This window comes from Erpetoichthys calabaricus, chromosome 13 (genome assembly GCF_900747795.2).
Source record: "Erpetoichthys calabaricus chromosome 13, fErpCal1.3, whole genome shotgun sequence".
Classification (NCBI taxonomy): Eukaryota; Metazoa; Chordata; class Cladistia; order Polypteriformes; family Polypteridae; genus Erpetoichthys; species Erpetoichthys calabaricus.
In genome coordinates this window covers 39227929-39251248 of record NC_041406.2, presented here as the reverse complement: position 1 = coordinate 39251248, position 23320 = coordinate 39227929, and the positions used below count along the sequence as shown (strand labels likewise).

Sequence of the window (23320 nt, the reverse complement as noted above, 5' to 3'; positions counted from 1 at the left end):
TCAGTTCCACTCTTTACTTTCCTCCTCTCTTCCTGCCACGTCACCCTGCCACCTCCCCCTTCTTCTTCAGCCAACAGTAGCCCAATTTCCGCCAGTACCCTGGTAGCGGTCGTTGTTAACCCGGGGCTCGACCGATCCAGTATGGAAATTTGTATTGTTGTCCGCATATTGATTTGGCAGAATTTTACACCAGATGCCCTTCCTGACGTAACCCTCCCCATTTATCTGGGCTTGGGACCGGCACGAAGAAACACACTGTTTTGTTCATTCCCTGTGGCTGGGTTTTGTGTATAAATTTATAATTTTCTTATATATATATATATATATATATATATATATATATATATATATATATATATATATATATATATATATAAAAGCTTCACTACAAGCTAGGGCGGCACGGTGACGCAGTGGGTACCGCTGCTACCTCGCAGTTAGGAGACCTAGGTTCGCTTCCCGGGTCCTCCCTGCGTGGAGTTTGCATGTTCTCCCCGTGTCTGCGTGGGTTTCCTCCCACAGTCCAAAGACATGCAGGTTAGGTGCATTGGCGATTCTAAATTGTCCCTGGTGTGTGTGTGAGAGAGCGTGCCCTGTGCTTGGCTGGCACCCTGCGGTTGGCTGGCGCCCTTCCCGGTGTATGTTTCCTGCCTTGCACCCTATGTTGGCTGGGATTGGCTCCAGTAGACCCCCGTGACCCTGTATTTAGGATATAGCGGGTTGGATAATGGATGGATGGACTACAAGCTATGTAACTCCCAATAATACAGGCTTCCATAAACCTGATAAAATGGGACTTATTTACTTATTTTGTTAGTGAAGACCTTAATGATGATTGATTTAAGGACCTACATTATCTTTAATATTGCTGCACACTGGCTGTAACACTCAGTCAATAAATGAGGCTCAATAGAAGTCGCATGTCTTTAAGGAGACTTGGTGGTTTGGTGTATGTAGGCTGACAAGCAAAAACATATGTAGTATTTTGATCAGGCATATTCTGTTGAGATGAGTGAAAGATGTATAGAATATTAACCATAAGTAAACTATAAAATCATAAACCATTTAGTTTATTTCCCATAAACATTACATTCAGTCTTTTGTGTTTCCCATCCAGTTGTACACTGTTTTTGATTATGAATTCTGTATTTGTTTAAAATTGTAATGTCATATTTATGAGTTAATGGACTTTTATTTCTTTAGTACTTATATAAACTACTTTAATTTTTTTAAGTTATCTGCTGATAAATTGCATTTATTTTTTCTTTATCAGCATGCAAGTTTGTAATAATACAAATCAGAACAAAGTTTGCAAGTAATATTAGTTCATTAACATTTAAGCACACTTTTTTTAAGGTTCTGAAAATTTTTGGAGCACATTGTATGCAAGTCTAATACATATTATTTAAACCGTTATTGTACACAAACTGATAATATGAAAGAGTAGCGATATTAGTGTGTTTGAATTTAGACACCCCCCATCCTGAACATTGCTTTGTATAAGACAAATAGCAGCCAGCATTACATTTGAGCCATCCTGTAAACATTTGAATTGACACATAAGAAAAAAGCATGACTAATTAGTAGAAGGGAGGCACAGCTGCAGGCACATTTGGTGCTGAACATTAAACACTGTATCATTTCTTCCATGCAGCATCCGTTGAGCATCTGGCTTCAAGGTTTTATTCTTTGGTACCTGCTGCCAAAGAGCTTTGGACGCAATTTTTCACTAACTTCTCATTATTTTAAAAGATACCCTAATTATTGGTATCCTTTGGTAAAGATGAGTAAAATTGGATATAGAAATATTACTTTTTGGTTAATTACCTTAATATATCATTGAAAAAATGAAAAAAATCAGCCTTTAACTGAAGTAAATTTATTCTAAGAAAAAATAATTCTTTACCAAGAAGTAGTTATTTTTAACAAAACTGTATGTACCATGGTTATTGGCACCTTTTCACTTAATACTTTGTATAGCCTCCCTTTGCCAATTAAATCGCCTCTCCTCCTATAATATCTTATAAGTTTGGAGAATATATAACAGGGAATCTGAGACCATTCTTCCTTACAAAATCTCTCAAAGTCATCCATGCTCCAAGGTCCTTTCTTGTGCACTCTCCTTTTCAGCTTACCCCACCGGTTTTCAATGGAGTTTATGTCCGTGGACTAAGACAGCCATGGCAGAAGCTTGATTTTGTGTTCCCTTAATAATTTTTGCATTAACTTGGACATATGTATAGGATCATTGTCCTGGTCGAAGATCCTACAATAACCCACTTTTAGTTTCTTGCAAGAGGCAGCAGAAACACAAAAAAAATAGTCATATGGTTTACTTGGTACCCTTAGTAAATAAAAGCAAAATGGGCTTTGAAAAAAAGGGGTTAATGTTAATCCTTTGGTCTATTTTTCTAAATATAAACAAAAGTTAACCTTTAATTAAAGTAAAATAATTGAAAGTTAAAGAAATTCTTATCATAAAAAATATTTGTCTCAGATATACGTAGTCGTTTGAGCAAAATCTCACTGAAGTATGTTCCCTTTAATATTTTATTTTTTTAAGTTCATCTGTGTGAATAGAAACAGTGAAGTGGTCTGTGTGTCTTTCGGTTTCACTGGGGTTTAAATATGAGGTAACACCCAGGCCAATTTCCAAGGTTGTTAAGCTGCACAAATTTGGAAATGGAAATAAAAGAAAACAGCTGTGGCTAAAATGCCTATTTCCACTGTCAGGGCAATGATTAATTCATTTAAAGAAACTAGAGATGTTAAGAACCTTCCTCAAAGACAACGTGCGTTTGTCTATCCTCTCTATGATTAGAGATAAGGATGGTTCATTTGGTCAAAGAGTTTCCAAGGATTAAGGTTGGAGATTTGCATTGGGATTTGGGGGTCATAAAGTCTCCAAACCGACAGTCTGAAGCCACTTACATAACCGTAATTTGTTTGTGAGGGTTGCTGGGGAAAAAGTCTCAGCTGTCATCAAACAACAAAATTGGCAGTTGCCAGACATACCATTCCTTTAATGGAACGGAGTTTTATGGTCAGATGAGACAAAAATAGATCTTTTTAGCAACAAACACCTGAAGTGCATTTGCCATAGAGGGAATGATAGACATGTAAAAAGTACCTCATCCCCACTGTGAATTATAGTGGTTTATCTTTGATGGTGTGGGGTTGTTTTCCTGACAAAGGTCCTGGACAACTTGTTAGGATTTATGGTACCATGAACTCCAGATATCACCACATATTAAATCTAAACATGATTGTCTCCGTAAAGAAGCTTAAACTAGGGCATGGTTGGATATTTCAACAGGACAATTGTTCAAAATCACTTCAAAATCAACACAGAAATAATTCAGTGACCACAAAATCAACATTTTTTAATGACCATCTCAGTTTACTGTCCAAAAGCCTTTTGGAAATACAGTATGTGGGATGAGATGAAGAGCATAGTCCACAAGCATGAACCTCAAAATCTGAAGTATCTAGAGAGATTCTATTTGGAAGAATGGTCACAGATCCCATGCCATGTGCTTTTCCACCTCATTGAGCATTACAGAAGAAGACTCTAAACTAATACCTTGGCATTAGAGGGTCTACACAGAGCATTAAAAGGAGTACTTTGATTTCATTTTTCTGTCTTTTACATATCTTCAGTCGTGGAAATATTCTTAAAACTATAGCTTTTCATTGCCTGTACAGTGTAATTAATTGCTGTTTTTTTGCAATTGTTTTCTTTAAGTATCATGATAACACAGCCTTGACTGCATATTTTGGCTTTGGGGTAAAAATGGTTTCTTGTAAAAGTATTCGGACCAGTGACCAATTCTCTAATTTTACTAAATAACAAGTTCTGTGATGAAATTTTCTTACCTGTAGTATATTGTTAATGTGACTTTGTTTTATGTTAGAAGAAAAATAGTAATGGGTAAATATGCTTTTCAGTCTCAGTGTGGACGCCTGTGGTGTTGTGTGTCCACAGCTCTCTTAGCAAAGGCCAGTTTTATTTAAATAATCACCACGCTCGTGGCATTGCAATGGGCATGGTAGTGTGGCTGAAGCGGTTTCCAGGTGGATTCATGCTGCGGGCGTGTCTCACCTAAGTGCACAGGTGAGGGATGATCCGCAGCATAATTGATCCCGGGAACTGTTGATTGCCACAGCTGCCACGTCCATTATATATAGAGAAGCCCGAGACGGTTTGGGGGAGAAAAAGAAAAGTAAACAGAGGTTGCAGAAGGAAGCAGGAAGGGAGCAAGTGAGAGAAAGCCGGTGAAGGAAAGCGAGAGAGAGCAGGCTTGCGGCAGCTGAGCAGACAGCCTGGGTGTTTGGCCGACACCCAGGGTAGTAGTAGATGTGGTCACTCCATAGAGATTACTTTTACAAAGGACAGGAGTGACCAGGAGACGAGTGACTCTCCGCTTAAGGCAGCGGGAATCGGGACTTGGGACGTGGTGTCCCAAACGTGAGAGCCTTGGTCGTTGTGGAATCCCAAGTCACTGTCAGGGGGAGCCGACCGGAGCCAAGGATCGGAAAGGCGACTGACAGTAGTAGAGTTAGGCACAGAGAAGGTCAGCTGCAGAGAGAGCGTCTCGCCTGTTGCAGGGCCCGCATGGGAGAAGCAGATGAGACGCTAATAGAAAAGAAGCACCGGGCATTGTCATTGGTTTTTTAAAAGATTGCTTCCTGCACAGCGTTTTAACCTTGTTTTAAAGGATTGTGTTTTGTTTTTGTATTTTTAAACCTCCACCTTTCTTTTAAGGATTATTTATTGAACTGTGGACCAAGGTTATTATAGTTTTGCCTTTTTATATTAGTTTTTATTTCTATATTTTTTCTGACCTTACTTGGAAATTCAGTTTAGTTTTAGTTTTCCTTCATCATGTATTTTTAGTTTTAGTTTAGTTTTTATTTCACAAAGACATTTCTATTTTATTTTTATATATATTAGTTTCAGTTTTAGTAATTATGGCATGGAGCGCCTACAGAGTTAGTTTTGTGTCACAATCAGACAGAACTGCACACTTAACAGATTTGGATACGAGTTTAATGTTAGTGGAAGCTGACTACACTGCCTGGTTTACTATCTGGTTTTGTTTTTGTCTGATAAAAACAAGAATAATCAAAACTAGACACTGAATATGAACAATTTTACACAATTTTATAATTTATAAAATATTTTCTCATGAAAATCACAGGGGCTTAGGAAGAACAGGGCTCTTAGACTTGAATGAGTGTGCAGACCCCACCTCGCTGTACTGAGGGAAACAAAGAACAACAAGCATATACTGTGAAGGGGGGGGGGGGGGGTGGTTTGGGGGAGACGTGAATAGACCACCATAAAGGACAGTAAACCCATAATGAGCAGAGCAAGAGCAGGTAATAAGTGTATGGGCAGGCGTAAAACAACAGAGACAGCGTCTGAGATTGAGAACAACATATACATTATCTAAACCTGTTTATCCAGAGTAGAATTGCAGGAAATCTGGAGCCTACCCCAGCAGGCTTGTATGCAAGGCAGAAAAAATCCCTGGTGTGCAATATGTATGATAAGGCTGATGTTAAGAACAAAAAGAATTATTATTTCAACTATCTATTTTGAGAGAGAGAGAAAAACATTGAAAAAAGGGAGACAAATATTTTAAAATATAATTCTGCTACTGGATTACTTTCACAATATCAGGTATTTTGAGTTGTGAATATAAACTTAAAAAGATAAATTAATAAATATGGAACAAATACAAAAACCCATTAGTATGTTTAGTTTTTCCATCACTTGTCAGACTCTCTACCTTTGTTTGTATCGCTTTGTTGTTAAACAATGTTTTTAAAGCAAAAGTGATTGGTCGGCAACAATATGCTGATGTTGTATGATGGCCTAGTCAGTCTCTCGTTTTATTTTCAAAAACTGGGAGTGCTCTCCCCTCGACTTTCTTGTATACTCAGATATGGGGATGGATATTTGAGGAGTAAACCGCAAGACCATGATTATATTTTTATATTATGTACATTAAGGAACCATCAACAACAAATCCAATTAATAATATATTGAACAATTATTGCAAAAGTAAAGTTGAATAAATCGGACTCTGCAGCTGTTCAGGTAAAGTACCACTTCCGGGTGATGGATTTGGCCCAAAAGTTAATACAGATCTATAATTGTGGTGTAACAACCACATGCCGAATTTCATCCATCTATCTCGTTGCGTTTTTGAGTTATAGTGTTTATATACACATACACACACACAATTCCAAAAAACAGTATTGTTGAACACTGGTTAGTCTATATCGTCAAGATTCATCAAAATGTCGAAGTCGAATTTTTTCATGATTACTATACTTTCTCTATACTTCGTATATGAGAATGTAAAAACGATTTCTCCTGTGCGAAGTGGCAGGTGAATTGCTGTCAACAAAAAGCAGACACCTGAGAAATAAACTGAAACGTTACACACTCGTGATTTTTCTGTCCATTTGGTAAACGTTTTGTTGACCAGCACATTCTGATTTCTGCCGTTTGAATTACATCTTGATATACAACAAGAACAAAGAAAGGCGGCACGCAAATCGCTTTCTATTTCACACGCTTTACGTACCCGCACTCAGCTTGCTCTGTCACCACAAATGCTGTGTGAACAGCCGCCGTTCACTGGATGAATATATGCAGGCGGCTTGTGGTGGATGACTTTCTGTTTTAGAGTTAAAACTTACAAGGGTTAAAGACTAACGGCAAGAATATTCATTCAAAAATAAAAACTAAAAATATTTTAGCAAATTATTATTTTATTTCAGTTAGTCTTTCCAGCAACTTTAATAGTTTCATTTAGTTTTAGTTTTTCATTTAGGTTTTGTTAATTATTTTATTTCAGTTTACGAAAATGTTTTTTTTAATAATAGTTTCAGTTTTGATTTTAGTTTTCGTTAACTATAATAATCTTGCTGTGGACTTTGCACTGTTGCACTTACTTGTTTGAACACTTTGTTTTGATTTATTTTAATAAAAGGACTTTGCACTTTTTACATCATCCCCTTGCTGTAATGTTGTTGCCTCACTGTCTAGCTCATCAGTAACATTACCGACTATGTTGGGTTCAAGGGCTCCCTAACTGCAGATGGGAGCATGGAGCTGAACCCGCATCGTCACAACGCCCTAACTTTTACACATTTGTTACTCAAAACACATGGCTCAAAAAAGTAGGAAATTTGAGAGAAGCCCCAGAGAGACCAATAATTGTTTTGAGTGAGCTATACCATTCAAAAACTAAGACTGGATTGATGGTGCAGTAATCAACCATATCAAGAGCTTGGATTTTGCCAAAAAATACTTTTATGTTAGAAAAGGTTAGGACTGGTTATTCAGGGTATGAAAATCACAATACAATACGTGTTATGATAATATATTGCCTCATATTGTATTGTATGACACAGAATAGCATGCCATATAGTTTTCATATTGGAAACATAAGAAATGTTGTACAGTTGAACCCAAAACATTAAGTGAATTCCATTCTATGCATCTTTGAAGAAGTTTTTTTTTTTTTTTTTTTTTTTTTTTAATTGTACACAAGCTTCTTTGTGCAGTGGTAATGTCACTAGCTTTGGACGATGCAGAAAAGTCTTCACCAATTTAGTGGATCTGCATCACCAGGAAGCACAACATACTCATCACATACTGCATTACATACAGCATTGAACTCATGACAGTCAATGCTGCTGTTTATAAAAGCATTCAAAACATTAAAAGTGGCATTGCAATCAAAAAAATGAGTCTGCACAAAATGCAAGTGATTTTATTCATTACGTCAGCAACTTTGCCTAAAGTATATTAGAAAAGTGTGTGTTGCCTGAGTGAACTCATCAGGACTGTTTTAATGACGCTGATCATGCTGTTAAAAGTGTAGTTCACAAACAATGGGAAATCTTGCATGCAACAGTAATTTCTCATTGTGGATAAAGAGCTGTTGATAAAGGACAAACCGACCTAATATTTACAAGTGACTCAAGTGTGTTTATGGAGTGTACTGGTGGCAGTAGTTGGCACTGGACACCACCCTTAAAGTTCTTGATTGGCAACATTATGAAAAATATTTGAAATAATTAATTGTGATTTGAAACTGCTGTCAAATATTAGTGTTTAAAACCATTAGATGAGAGCAGAGCATTATTCAGTTCCATGAATATGAATGAACAACAGCTATAAATGAGTCAAGACATAATACTGGTGTCAAAGCATGTCAACGGAGTGCCTTTTGTTTTTTTTTGTTTTTTTCTTTTATCAAATATTCTAACTATTGGTCAGAAAGAAATTTCCATTCAGAACATTTGTTCATAGTCATTGCAAAGAACCGCATACTCATTTTTTGTTTGTAAGGTTTCTTAGCTATTCTTTCCCTCTGATATTGCTGAATGTTGCAGGCAACACATTTAGTATACATGCATAAGGCAGGGTACATGTTTGTTTCAGAAGATGGCTTGTAAAACACCAAAATTCTTAACCTGCTCTTGGAGCCTTTCCTAGGGCTCTGATATATTTTTTTAATAGATGGATTAAATCATGGGGGTTGGTGGCAGGATTGGCTCTCCATCCACCGTAAAAAAAAAAAAAAAAAAACTTCACAAAGCTCCGAAACTACAGAAAGGACTCCTTTTTGCTGTCCGCGGGAGTAGCTCTGCTGTAGCCAACCATAGGAAGGCTGCTTGCATCATGAAGCCCTCGGGAGCCCCATCCCCGGAAGAGTCAAAACCATTGGAGAACCAGTAGGGTCAGGTGTGTTGGGGGTAGGAACTGGTGTGGTGCTGAAGTGTCGCTGGCAGCACTCGGGTCCCAATTTGAGGCGGCCCATACGGGTGGGCACATGGAACATCTTGTCTCTCCAGCAAGATGATCATTTTCCTCTGCTGTCGGATGAGCTACGTAAACTCCTCATTTCAGTAGCGGCACTCTGGCCAGATCTCTGTAGATGGATACAACTTTTATTGGTCTGGTCGGTCGGTCTGATGGCTGTCATACTCGGGGAGTAGCTGTTGCTGTAGCGGATTGGCTTCTTCTGATGGTGTCCGATGTCACTCCTTTTAACGAGTGTATTGTGAGACTCTCTGGTGCCTTGTCCGTAGCCTCAGTGTATGCTTTGACTGTGGTGAGTGATGTCTCAGCGAGGGAGACATTTTATTCGCAGCTTCGCTCGGTGTTTGATGGGTGCCCATGAGGTGACACTCCTCTGGTCATGGGTGACTTCAGTGCAGCCACTGGCACTGACAGGGCTGGCTATGAGGATTGTCTGGTGACCATGGTGAAAGTGGCTGCATGTTCCTTAACTTTGCAAAAGGTCAGGGGCTGCAAATCGCTAGATCCTGTTTCCAGCGCCCTGAACCGCATCGTTGGACTTGGTACTCCAATACTGGTGATGCGGTGAAGGAGATCGATCACATCCTCGTGGGCAGACGCTGGAGGCAGGGTCTACAGAAGTGCCCAGTTTGTGAATTCTGACCACAGACTTGTTGTTGCTACTCTTAGGATCCAGCTAAGGTCCAGTAGGTTACCACTGACTAGGAAAATGAGCCTGTACTTGGCCAGACTCCAAGACCAGGCTGTTTCTAATGAGTTTGCATGCAGTTTGTGTGAGGAACTTTCAGATTTGGATACAGCTGCCGATCCTAATGTAATGTGGGAGACCTTCCATGACAAGACCCTGAAGGTTGCTGAGGGTTGTGTTGGTGTTACCGGTGTTCCCAGAAGGAGGTGTTTCATCTCGCAGGGCACCCAGGATATCATCGAGAGGAGTCGCAGCGCACGGCTCAATGGCAACTCTGGTCTGTACCGGTAACTGAGAAGGGATGGCTGCGAGGGCTCTGAGGGCAGATAAAGAGGCGTTTGTTAGAGGAATCTGTGAGCAGGTGACACACCATCTGTGGTCTAGCGACCCACGTCCTGCTTACAGAGGAATCGAAGCATTACGCACATCTGAATCTGTTCCTTAGAGCGTTGCAGTCAGGGCAGCTGATGGAACGGTCCTTACGGATGGCACTACAGTTGTGACCCACTAGGCTGGCTACTTTGAGCAGTTGTTCAAAGCTGATCCTCCAGCTAGGACGTTGGATATCTCTGGGTCCACAGTTCTTGAGGCTGATCCTCCAATTAGCTGTGAACCACCCAGTCTCACTGAGATTGCACAGGTGGTGAACCAACTGAGGGGGAAAAGGCTGCAGGGATCTGTGGTATCCGGGATGAACTTCTCCAGGATGGTGGTAAGGCTGTCCTCCTGGCATTGCAAGCAATCTTTGCTTCCATTTGGGAGACTGGCATTATCCCAACTGACTAGAAAACGGGATTTGTCATCCCTATCTGGAAAGGGAAGGGTGATCGCCTGGATTGCAGCAACTATAGGGGGATAACACTGCTCTCTGTGCCGGGTAAGGTCCTTTCTAGGGTCGTCCTTAATAGGATCCGTGATCACTTGCTCACCTACCAGCAACCGGAACAGTCTGGTTTTACGCCTAAGAAGTCTACCATCGACCACATCCAGGCACTGAGTGTTCTCATGGAGCGCAAACGCAAATATCGGCAGAGTTTCTTTCCAGTCTTTGTCGATTTTCACAAAGCATTCGACTCAGTTGATCGAGCTCCCCTGTGGAACATCCTGAGGATTCGCAGGATCCCCTCGAGGTTGCTGGATATTATGGCTGGCCTGTACACTGGTACCATGAGTGCTGTGCAGAGTGGAGGCAGGACCTCTGCATTTTTCCCAGTTGATTCTGGGGTTCGTCAGGGGTGTGTCCTTGCTCCTACTCTGTTCAGTGTTTGTATGGACTGGGTGTTAGGCAAGGTCGTGAGGTCCAGCTGCTGTGGGGCATCTGTTGGTGAACAAAGGTTCACGGATCTTGACTTTGCTGACGATGCTGTGATCTTCGCAGACTCAATGGAGGCTCTGATCGGGGCACTCAAGAGACTGAGTGAGGAGTCTTGAGTGTCTGGGCTTGCGAGTATCCTGGATTAAAAACCAATATCCAGGCCATTAGACGAAGGGGTCACCCACGTAACACCTGGCTGCGGCAGATAGAGGATCATTTCCAGTGGGTGGCACTGGACTGCCAGGATCCCGAGTTGTTTCGTTGTGTAGTGGGTGCGGCAACGCACTGTACCAGTGCATGCTCCCCAACTTGACTTGATGGTTTAATTTCTGTTATACATACAAATGAATAATGTGTACATGGTTTACTTTATAATTAGTGCAGTCAGTGCTTGAGTACATTTCTGCAAATATTTATTTAAACTTGATTTTTTCATGAACTTTCTGCAGTCATCACCCTCTCCTGTAAACATTCTTTGGTTAATCTGCAAAAGTGAAACTGACCTTAAATCAAATTGTTGTGACAACATGTATACCATGAACTTATTAGTTCACCAGAAAAAAACAGTTTTATGTGTTTCCAATCCTTGTTGCCAGTCCTCGAAGTTGTAAATCAGCAGCGACCTTGCTTCTCTCCTGGCTATGCCTCAGCTGTAAGTGAGCAGAATTGAGTTTGTTTTTGTGTGGGAGTATACAAGAATGAGATGAAACCCTTTAAAAATCAGGACGGAGTGAGCTTTAATAGATCAGTCCTGAACAGTCCTCTAGCTGCAGACTGTTAAAATGTGTATGAACAATGAAAACTGTCTGTCAACTATTATGTAGTGTTTTTAATGATTAGTACATTTGAGAATTTAAAATTTTTGATAATGTATTAGGCCTGTTTTTAAAAAGCTCTAATCAAAATCAGTAACAGTCAACAGAATATTTCTAGTCATGCAGAAATGTAGACAATTTTTGTATTTTAAAGAAATATATTTACTTTTTTTCTTCAAATTTATTCAGTTGAAAAGCAGTGAATAACCTAAAATGGTGAAAAGGTAAGCAGTAATTTGCCAGAGATTTACATTTAAAGTTTAATTTAGCAAAAACTTAAAAAGAAAATTTCAGAATATTGCAAATGGGCCCCCTTCAGGGAACAACCAATATGTTACATCCTACAGATGTTCTTCAGAAATTAAAATAAAACTTGCAGCAAACAGTTTGCACAGGTGTCCCAACTTCTGTTGATTACTTAAAAAACCCTCTGTCTGTCTTAAAGCAGATTTGCTACTACACCCTCTGAAGTAAAACTTGGATAATATTACACTGTAGAAATTTGTAAATTCAAGCGATAATGGCAAGAAGATGGCAGTTAAAAATAAAATCAGACAGAGCATTATTACCCTAAGGGCATTAGGCCATTTATTTAGAGAAATTGCAAAAAAAAAAAAAATAAAGTGTCAGTGAGTACTGTGTCCTACACAATCCAAAGGCAGTTGGAAACTGGAAGAAACTTTGATAGGAAGAGATCTGGCAAAGTCACAACCCAATCGGAAGACACGTTTCTGAGAGTTATCAACCCATGTGATAGGCACCTCACAGCACAACATCTTCAAGGACTGCTTAACAGTGGTCGAAAAAAGCAAGTCTCAGTTGTTACTGTGAACAGGAGACTTTGTGCTGTAGGTTTGATAGGGCAAGTGGCAGTAAGAAGGCCATTCCTTAAAGGACAATATAGGGCTTTGAAATACTGGCTGTGGATTAGTGCAGACTAGAAGAAAGTCTTATGGACTGATAATTCAAAATCTGAAATCTTTGGTTCATCATGTAGGGTCTTTGCATGCCATCGAGTTGGTAAAAGGATGGTTTCTCAGCATGTGATACCAACTGTCAGACATGGAGGAGAACATGTGATGGTCTTGGGTTCTTTTGCTCAGAGCACAGTTGATGACTTGCACACAGTGAGTGGCATTCTGAATCAAAAGGGTTACTACAGTTTGGCTGTTATATCAAAAGGTGGCTAACTTTGCATAAAAAATCTGATAGTTTTATACACGTAATAATTCCTTGACTTATTTTTTTTATTTGCCATTGTTTGTTCTATGCCTTGATTTCATGAAACAGTAAGACATTAAACAGTATGTATTTCCATAAAAACTGACATATTCTAAAACTTTTGACTGGTAGTGTACACTGTAGTAGGTAGTTGTTCAATGAATCGCATAGTCATGTCAGAAGAGCTATTCCATCTTTTCAGAACATTGATCAATAACTTGTGTTCTGGTAGCAGGAGTAGTTTCAGCTTTTTATTTTAAGTGCTGAGAGTATTGGTACTATTTTTACATGAAGGGAAGAGTCTGCTGTCACCTTCAGTCTAAGCAGAGATGATAGATAGCTTTGCCACCTGATAGATGTTGTAAATATTACACTTATATTTGAATGTAATATCCTCAATTATTCGTGTAGTTGTACCGTGTTAGCCATTATGGGTGTAGAGAGAAGTCAAGCAAAATGACATCTTTAATTGGCTAACTAAAAAGATTACATCTTGCCCAACGAAGGGGCCTGAGTTGCCACAAAAGCTTGCATATTGTTGTGTGTGCAAGGCATATGTGCAAAATAGATTAATAAATAAAAAAATACATTGATTTCATCGACTCGTGTATCAGCAAGGAAATATTCATACTGTAGTATATTGCCACATTGATTTCAGATGCGACCAACATAGATCTTTTTGTCCAGAGTTCATATCTGGTTCAACATACCTACAGTGAACTATGATAATACAGTAACACTACTTTTGATCAGGAAGGACTTGAGTGTTTGTTTAAAACAGGTAGAAGCATATATGGTAGAAACAGAAGCAATTGAACTTGTTTCAATTTGATTTAAAAAAAAAAAAAAAATGATTTAATGTAAGTTTATCTTTTAATTTCTGTGGATCAATGAACCCTAGCACAAAATCAGAATAATCTTGGTGTGGCTTAAGGAAGAATGCCTATCCAAAGATGTCCCAGCCCATATTCATATGTCAATATAGTTGAGAATTTGTGGCCATATTTGACAGTCACAGTACACATGCATCATCTTACTATTCTGATCAACCAGGAAAATGTGTGCCTGGAAGTATGGGTCAGAATCACTAAACAGCAGCATAAAAGCTAATAAACACTTTACCAATAATATGTACATTTTTGGTAACCTAAAGCAGTTAGTTCTCCAGCTTTGTTTCTTCAAGATCTCCTTGTGCGCCTCAAGAATATATAAGGGCCCACTACACGGGTCATGATATTTCCCCACTTGTTTATTTGCTGAAGTCTTTACTAGATAGATAGTTCCAGAATTTCTTAATCATAATATAAAACAACATGGGATATGTTAATAACCAGTAATTACCAAAATACAGAATTTGCCACTGCAGATATTTTTATTATAACAAAAGCTGCTCATTTGACTTAAGTATTATTTGTTAAATTATGCATAAATGATATGTATTTCTGAAAATTAAAAAAAGTATGTAATTATTCACTGCAGACATTTTTTTTCATTACTTAGTTACAGAAGCTACTTTGTTATCCTCTGGATTCAGCAGTGGAATGTTTGTATTAGCAATAGCCTTATTTATCACAAGTTAAAATGCACATGTGTTTTCTCTCCACATACAACAATTCATCGAAAAAGACAAAACAATCGTATCATGCGGTGTCAGCAGTCAGGTAAGCCACAAAAGAGGTACCATCTGTAATACCTGAACAGATTTAACACTAGAATTACCAGAGCCTACGAAAAAACTCGTAGATCCGTCCCACCTTAAATCGCTTCGCACTTCTCTGTCAGTGTCTTTTGTCCTGTAAATGTAGCAGCCTGCTATCACATCCCCCACCCCGCATAGTTTTCTCAGCTCAAGTCTGTTTATCTGCGTGTCATTTGCTTAGAGTTGTATAGAGTGAGAAGTCAAGCAAAATGACACCTTTTATAAATTCTATATTGTTATTTGGAATACTTGCATTTCATGTGTGTTCCGTGTCTACCACGATCTATGTAAACACATCGTTAAAACAAACGTTTTTCATGTTTTAGTAATTGACAAAATGTAGACATGAAGTATATAATGTGTGAAGCCTGAATTCCAAATATCATAGAAACACTTTCACAAAAGGTACAAATATAACGAACAAGTGCGTTTTTATTCAAAAATATAACTACAGAAAAAGAACCCGTGTTAGGGTGCAACATTGACACGCATTTGCTACGACTGCTTCAGTGGCGCAACAGTATCAACTGTTGATTGGCAATCAAAACTTCACAGGTTCGATCCCGGACAAGTCCGTTTTGAGAAGTGAGCAGCTCGTATTCTTACTATTTTAGAATAAAAACATTCGTTTGATTCCAGTCTGTAACAGCCAATGTAATTTATGATACTTGTAAAGGGTAGCTTTGGTTTTTTTTTTTTGTTTTGTTTTATTCTCTCAGTCACGTTGACGATCCCAACACCCCCCAAAACCGCATTTGACACTGCTGCTTTCACATAGATGCGCTATAACAGAGGTCAAGATGACTGTTTTGGAGCAAGAATGCACTTTTGCCATCACTGTACTTTGTATATAATAATAATAATAATCCATTACATTTATATAGCGATTTTCTCAGTACTCAAGACTTCACACTGGAGGAAGTAAGTTATTAAATAAAGGTAAATAACATTCGAACTGTCCCTTACAAAGTACAGCGACGGCAGCTTCCACCTGCAGCTAAAGACTCTTCAGTACGCAAGAGACTCTACAGGATGGTGCATGTGCCCAAAACATTAACATTTATATGTTACTTACATAAGAGCCAGATCGAATGTTATTTACCTTGAGTTATTTACTTACTTCCTACAGCGTAAAATCACAATTAGAGTTCAGAGGGCATGCCCAAAAAATACGTCTAATGCCACGAAAAGTGCCTGCTGACACTTTAGTACGCAAGCAATGGTACGAGAATGCAGTTAGACTTTTTTTGGGGGCACATACACCGTCCAGATCTAAACACTAGCGTGTAGAGTCGCTTGCGTACTGATGAGTCTATAGCTGCAGGTGGAAGCTGCCGTCGCTGTACTTTGTATGTAAGAGCCAGATCGAATGTTATGTACCTATTTACCTTTATTTATTTACATACAGTAATCCCTCGCTATATCGCGCTTCGCCTTTCACGGCTTCACTCCATCGCGGATTTTATATGTAAGCATATTTAAATATATATCGCGGATTTTTCGCTGCTTCGCGGGTTTCTGCGGACAATGGGTCTTTTAATTTCTGGTACATGCTTCCTCAGTTGGTTTGCCCAGTTGATTTCATACAAGGGACGCTATTGGCAGATGGCTGAGAAGCTACCCAGCTTACATTTCTCTTTCTCTTGCGCTGACTTTTTCTGATCCTGACGTAGGGGGATTGAGTAGGGGGGCTGTTCCCACACCTAGACGATACGGACGCTCGTCTAAAAATGCTGAAAGATTATCTTCACGTTGCTATCTTTTGTGCAGCTGCTTCCTGAAACGACATGCTGCACCGTGCTTCGCATACTTAAAAGCTCGAAGGGCACGTATTGATTTTTGCTTGCTTGTTTTTCTCTGTCTCTCTCTATCTCTATCTCTCTCTCTCTCTCTCTCTCTCTCTCTGTGCTCTTGACGGAGGGGGTGTGAGCTGCCGCCTTCAACAGCTTTGTGCCGCGGTGCTTCGCATACTTAAAAAGCCAAACAGCCCTATTGATTTTCCTCTGCCTTTATGACAGTCTCTGCTCCTGACTCCTTTGAAGAGGAAGATATGTTTGCATTCTTTTAATTGTGAGACGGAACTGTCATCTCTGTCTTGTCATGGAGCACAGTTTAAACTTTTGAAAAAGAGACAAATGTTTGTTTGCCGTGTTTGAATAACGTTCCTGTCTCTCTACAACCTCCTGTGTTTCTGCGCAAATCTGTGACTCAAGCATGACAATATAAAAATAACCATATAAACATATGATTTCTACTTCGCGGATTTTCTTATTTCGCGGGTGGCTCTGGAACGCAACCCCCGCGATGGAGGAGGGATTACTGTACTTCCTACAGCATAAAGTCAGGAGTAGAGTGCAGAGCTTCCCATGTACATATACAAAGTACAGCGATGGCAAAAGTGCATTCTTGCTTCGATGTAGAACTGTCATCGTGATCAGAGTTGACCTCTGTTATAGCGTGTCTATGTGAAAACAGCAGTGTCAAATGTGTGTGTGTGTGTGGGGGGGGGGGGGTTTATGTTGGGATCGTGAACGCAGCTGAGAGAATAAAACTGAATTTAAAAAAAAACAATGCTAACCTTTACAATTATCATAAATTACACTGGCTGTTACAGTCTGGAATCAAATGTATGTTTTTGTAAGAATACATGCAGCTCACTTCTCAAAACGGACTCATCCAGGAATGAATCCATGAAGTTTAGATTACCAGTCAACAGCTGATACCGTTGCGCAACCTAAGCGATCGTAGCAAATGCGTGTCAATGTCACACTCTTAACGTTGCAGTTATATTCTTGAATAGAAGCACACATGTTTTGTTATATTTGTACCTTTTGTGAAAGTGTTTCTTTGGTATTTGGAATTCAGGCTTCACACATTATACACTTCATGTCTACATTTTGTCAATTACTAAAACATGAAAATGTTTCTGTTTTAACGATGTGTTTACATAGATCGTGATAGACACGGAACACACATGAAATGCAAGTTTTCCAAATAACGATATAGTATTTATAAAAGGTGTCATTTTGCTTGACTTCTCACTCTGTACAACTAAGCAACTGACACACAGGTAAACAGACTTAAGCTGAATAAACTGTGCGGGGTGGGGGGATGTGATAGCAGGCTGCTTGCTGTTTGCTGCTTATCCACACATTTACACGACAAAAGACAGAGACGGAGAGGTGAGAAGCGATTTAAGGTGGGACGGATCTACGAGTTTTTTCGTAGGTTCTGGTAATTCTAGTGTTAAAGAGTGAGCAGAGCAATAGCAGCAGTGGCATCATTATAAAACACTACATTTTTATTTGTAATGTGGCATTTCATCTTATTTTTACTTTTTCTCGTTCGGCCACATTTCGATTCTAACAACAGGTTAGTAGCTAAGGTGTGCTATGTGGCATTTTAATGTCAAATATACATTTGATCCTCCCAAATTATATATGAATACAATCTGTATATTAAATGAATGTTGGATAGTCATTGCTCACCATATGTAACATATTTTGGATATTGATGAAGTGGTTTTATTTAAAAACAAATTTGACACTCCAGTTTTAGCTTGATTTGTAGTGATTAAAGTATTTTGCTGCTATTTCATTATTTTCAGTCATTTTACAGGCCCCCTGAAAGTTTACTGGGGCCCTCTAGTAGGCCGTATAACCCACCCCCCAAATTGGTTGAGAACTACTAGAGGGCCTACTAGCAAGTTTTAACTTTTTTTTTTTTTTTGTATCAGGATGACGAACATGTACTATATTGTTTCGGGGGTTGAAATCAACAACAGTAGACCTTCATTAAAATCTGTATCCTTTTCTTGAATTGAAATGTCTTTCTTTTTTCTGCTGCTACTCCAGCTCTTACCTCAATCTAATATAAGGGGCTGGTCATCCTTGCCCTTCTACTAACAAATTCTACATTTACATTGCTGGTAATGCCATCATATACAGCCATACACATATACATCATACACAGGCAGAATGAAACAGATGAAAAGCAAGCAAGAGAGAACCATATTCTGCAAACATGACCTACCCCCACACCCATAACCACCCCCAAACTCAGTTTTCAATGAATTCATTCTGGAGTGACCCCATTTCAGCATAACCAAAGACCAATGGAAAGAATAAATGATAGTTGGGAAAAGAAAAGGAAAATGTTTGGATCCACACAACAGACATTTGTAAAACAAAACAAAAAAGTGACTCATAGTACTTTTCATGACTAAGTTATGGTGCCTCGTCTATGTCCCTTCTGTGCTGAAAGGGAAGACGGAAGTATTTAAAATGCATGTATTCATAGAAATGATAAAGTAGTTTGAGAAGTAAATCTGCAAGTATATCACAAAAGAACAGAGCCTGTGGTTTCTAAGGATGAGGTATTAAATGCATCTAATGAAACTATGGAATGTACAAAGCCACACTGTCACATTAAAGATAAGAAACAGCCAATCTTTGTCGGGACCAACTCGTCATACTTTCATGAATAAACTACAGGCCTCAAACTCTGTTCTGCACACTTTTGTTAAGTGTGTGGTCATGTCACCTGTCTAGTTAAAATTTTTTAACTATAGCTTGAGACTAGTGGACTATCTCCAGTGTCAGTCCCTGGCTTTTGAAGTCCTACAGTATGTTACCCATTTCTTATTAGTGATAATTTAAAACATTATGGCATGTTTTCTCATTAATGCTTACTTTGTCTTCTAGCTGGCAGCCTGTCATTGACCACATTGATAGTAAATTTGAAGATTACCTAAATGCAGAGTCACGTGTTAACAGACGTCAGATGCCAGACAACAGAGTACATTGCTGTTTGTACTTTATTGCACCTTCAGGTCATGGGTTAGTATTACAAATATGTTTAAATTCTATTTTTTCTTTCATAAAATACATGTAAATATGGGACCAAATGGGGTTATGCTGCTTTTTAGTAGTGGTGCTGGTTTTAATTAATGATAAATGTTGTTTATTATTGTTAAAGATATGGTGCATGAGATGTTAAATTTACATGGAAATAAGTACAGAATTTCATACAGAATTGTTTTGGAACTAAGTTTGCTTGTGCAAATTTTGTTAGCTTGATTAGAAAGGAACATAATGGTAGCAAATAAAATCATGTTGGCATTTTCATAGTTTTTATTGTCTGGAATAACACAATAACTATGTCTTAGTGTGTGGTTTGAATTGATGAACTACCTTGATTTAAGAGCTTAATATCATTCACTCTATCAATGGTTTTGGTTAGCTCATAGTCAGGTTGTCTCAGTATCTTGGACAGATGCATTTTGAAAATGGTCAAGGGTTCAGCTTCAAATAAGTGAGTCTCATTTGTTTCAGATGCCCACAACCGTTTCTGTGAAGTGCTTTATCAGTTTTGTTTTACATGCATTTCCCCTTAATTTGTAATGTGCCCTTGAGTATGAGATGGAGAGTGAATAAAAACAATTTGAACTTTTAGCAGATTTGAAGAAGGAAAAAAAAGAAAACTGTTAGCACCAGTCCCATGCCCTCCCCACTTGCCACTCTTACTTGCAATGTGCTTTATAGAGAAAAAACAAATTTTACAATAAGGCATAGACCTGCAATTTGACAAGGAACATACATGTCCAGTTTCAACAACTGAATTAAATCGAGTATTAGAAATAATAAATCAACTTCTGACAGACCCTGATAAAATAGGTTGTATAACCCCACCTTGTACCCTAAGTTCTTGTCTATAAGCCGCGGCTTATCTAAGGAAAAAAGTTGTGAAAATGAAAAAATAGAATATCGGCTTATACATAAGTCCGGCTTATACAGTAATCCCTCCTCCATCGCAGGGGTTGCGTTCCAGAGCCACCCGCGAAATAAGAAAATCCGCGAAGTAGAAACCATATGTTTATATGGTTATTTTTATATTGTCATGCTTGGGTCACAGATTTGCGCAGAAACACAGGAGGTTGTAGAGAGACAGGAACGTTATTCAAACACTGCAAACACACATTTGTCTCTTTTTCAAAAGTTTAAACTGTGCTCCATGACAAGACAGAGATGACAGTTCCGTCTCACAATTAAAAGAATGCAAACATATCTTCCTCTTCAAAGGAGTGCCTGTCAGGAGCACAGAATGTCACATAGAGAAAACAATCTCTAGCAAACAAATCAATGGTGCTGTTTGGCTTTTAAGTATGCGAAGCACCTAACACAAAGCTGTTGAAGGCGGCAGCTCACACCCCCTCCGTCAGGAGCAGGGAGAGAGAGAGACAGAGTTTGTTTTTCAGACAAAAATCAATATGTGCCCTTCGAGCTTTTAAGTATGCGAAGCACTGTGCAGCATGTCGTTTCAGGAAGCAGCTGCAGAAAAGATCACAACGTGAAGATAATCTTTCAGCATTTTTAGACGAGTGTCCGTATCATCTAGGTGTGCGAACAGCCCCCCTGCTCAATCCCCATACGTCAGGATCACAGATAGTCAGCGCAAGAGAGAGAGAAAAGTAAGCAATCTAGCTTCTCAGCCATCTGCCAATAGCGTCCCTTGTATGAAATCAACTGGGCAAACCAACTGAGGAAGCATGTACCAGAAATTAAAAGACCCATTGTCCGCAGAAATCCGCGAACCAGCAAAAAATCCGTGATATATATTTAAATATGCTTACATATAAAATCACAATTTAAATGACCGCTACGCGCGCGTGTTGACTCGGCGACGCCCAGAGCAGAAAGAACGCGCTCCGGCCGCTCCAACCGCGCCATGCGGGGAGTGAGAGAGACGCCAATATCTCACACTCTCCTCCCCCCTTAAAGAAATTAAATGGGTGCGAGTGAGACCACTGACCTCCCTCCCTTCTATTAGTTATAGGTTATAGTACGTTCGGCTTATCCATGAGTCCGGCTTATCTATGATAAGATTTTATTTTAAAAATTCGTATGATTTTTGGTCTCCGGCTTATACATGAGTCCGGCTTATAGACAAGAACCTGGGGTAATAGTAAAATTTATGTTCAGGCAGTGAGTAAACTAAATAGAGGGAAAGCATACTTTGGTGAGACTGAGATACTGGAGAATGTGGTATAGGAACACTAAGAAAAGAAGCGTCAGAACTTTCTCAGATTCGTGGCACAGTATAGCGAGTACAACCAGCAGTGTTTGTTATATATAAAAACAGTGATATCCATGAGTTTGTGCTGTTTTAACCATTATAAGCATCATTATAAGATGAATTGATCAACAAAAGGCGTAAAATTAAAGATGACATATTTCAGCATTTTATGCAAGATTAGTATTTTGTTTTTGTTTTATGCAGTTGTATAAAGGTAAGGAGCACCATGCAAAGGATTGGGCACCCCAAGATATGTGATATTTCAGATAACATTTCCCAAGGTCTCAGACCTTAATTAGCTAGCTGGGGTGGCGGCTTGTTAACAGTCATTGTTAGGAAACTGCAGGTGGTGCAAATTGCATAGCTTTATAAATTCTCTGACTCCACAAACCTTCTCCCAACAATCGGCAACCATGGGCTCCTCTGAGTAGCTGCCCAGCACTCTGGAAAATAAAATAACTGATGCACACAAAGCAGGGAAGGCTACAAGAAGATAGCAAAGCATTTTCAGTTAGCTGTTTCCTTAGTTCTTAATGTTGTTAAGAAATGGCAGTTAACAGGAACAGTAGAGGTCAAGTTGAGGTCTGGAATACCAAAAAAAATAAAAACCAGCATTTAACTACAAAAGATCTTAAGGAAGATTTAACAGACTTTGGAGTGGTGGGGCACTGTTCTACTCTTTAGCAACACCTCAACAAATATGACCTTCTAGCAGAGACCTGAGAAGAAAACCTTTCATGTTTTCAAGCTACAAAGTTTAGCAACTGAAGGTTGCAAATTAAGTCAAAATAGAACTTTCTGGCCACAATGTGCAAAGGTATGTGTGGAGATAAAAGGATGCCAAATTCCAAGAAAAGAACACCTGTCCCAACTATTATGCATGGAATGGAGGTGTTCATGCTTTGGGCTTGTGTTGCAGCCACTTGAACAGGGAACATGTCACTGGAAGAATGGATTCAAATAAATACCAGCAAATTCTGAAAGCCAACATCACATTATCTACAAAAAAAAAAAGTAAGTTAAAAAGAGGATGGGTCCTCCTACAGCAAGATAATGATCTGAAACACGTATCAAAATCTACAATGCATTACCTCAAGAGGCACAAGCGGATGGTTTTGCATTTGGCCCTTATAGTCCCCTGACCTAAACATCATTGAAAATCTATGGATAGATGTCAAAAGAGCAGTGCTTGCAAGAAGTCCCAAGAATCTAGAAGAATTAGAAACCTTTTCCAAGGTTGAAAGGGCAAAAGTAACTCAAGTAAGAATTGACAAACTCTTAGCTGGCTACAAAACACAATTACAAGCTGCAATATTTGCGAATAGGGGTGCTACTAAGTACTGACCATGTCTGGTACCCAACGTTTTGCTTCAAGCCCTTTTCATTTTTTGGCATTTTGTACCTATGTGTAATGGAAACAAAAATGTAATCTTGCTTAAAATATTAAAGAAATGTGTTATCTTTAACTTTGTGCCTTTTGGTGATTAGTTCATCTTCTGCTCACTTAACTGTTCACAATAACAGACATTTTAAGTATGGGTGCCCAAGCATTTGCATGCTAGTGTATATCTTTAACACTAGAATTACCAGAGCCTACGAAAAAACTCGTAAATCCGTCCCACCTTAAATCGCGTCTTAAAGCCGTTTGCACATCTCCGCC

General features: G+C 39.0%; 1 protein-coding gene across 1 annotated transcript in view; it reads left to right on the top strand.

The window, feature by feature from the left end:
• septin7a (septin 7a) overlaps positions 1 to 23320 on the top strand; it is a 95353-nt gene that overhangs the window by 44439 nt on the left and 27594 nt on the right. The window contains exon 4 of the mRNA XM_028818142.2: positions 19290 to 19424. Within this exon, the coding sequence (XP_028673975.2) occupies positions 19290 to 19424 (135 nt within the window). The remainder of the gene's footprint in view (positions 1 to 19289; positions 19425 to 23320) is intronic.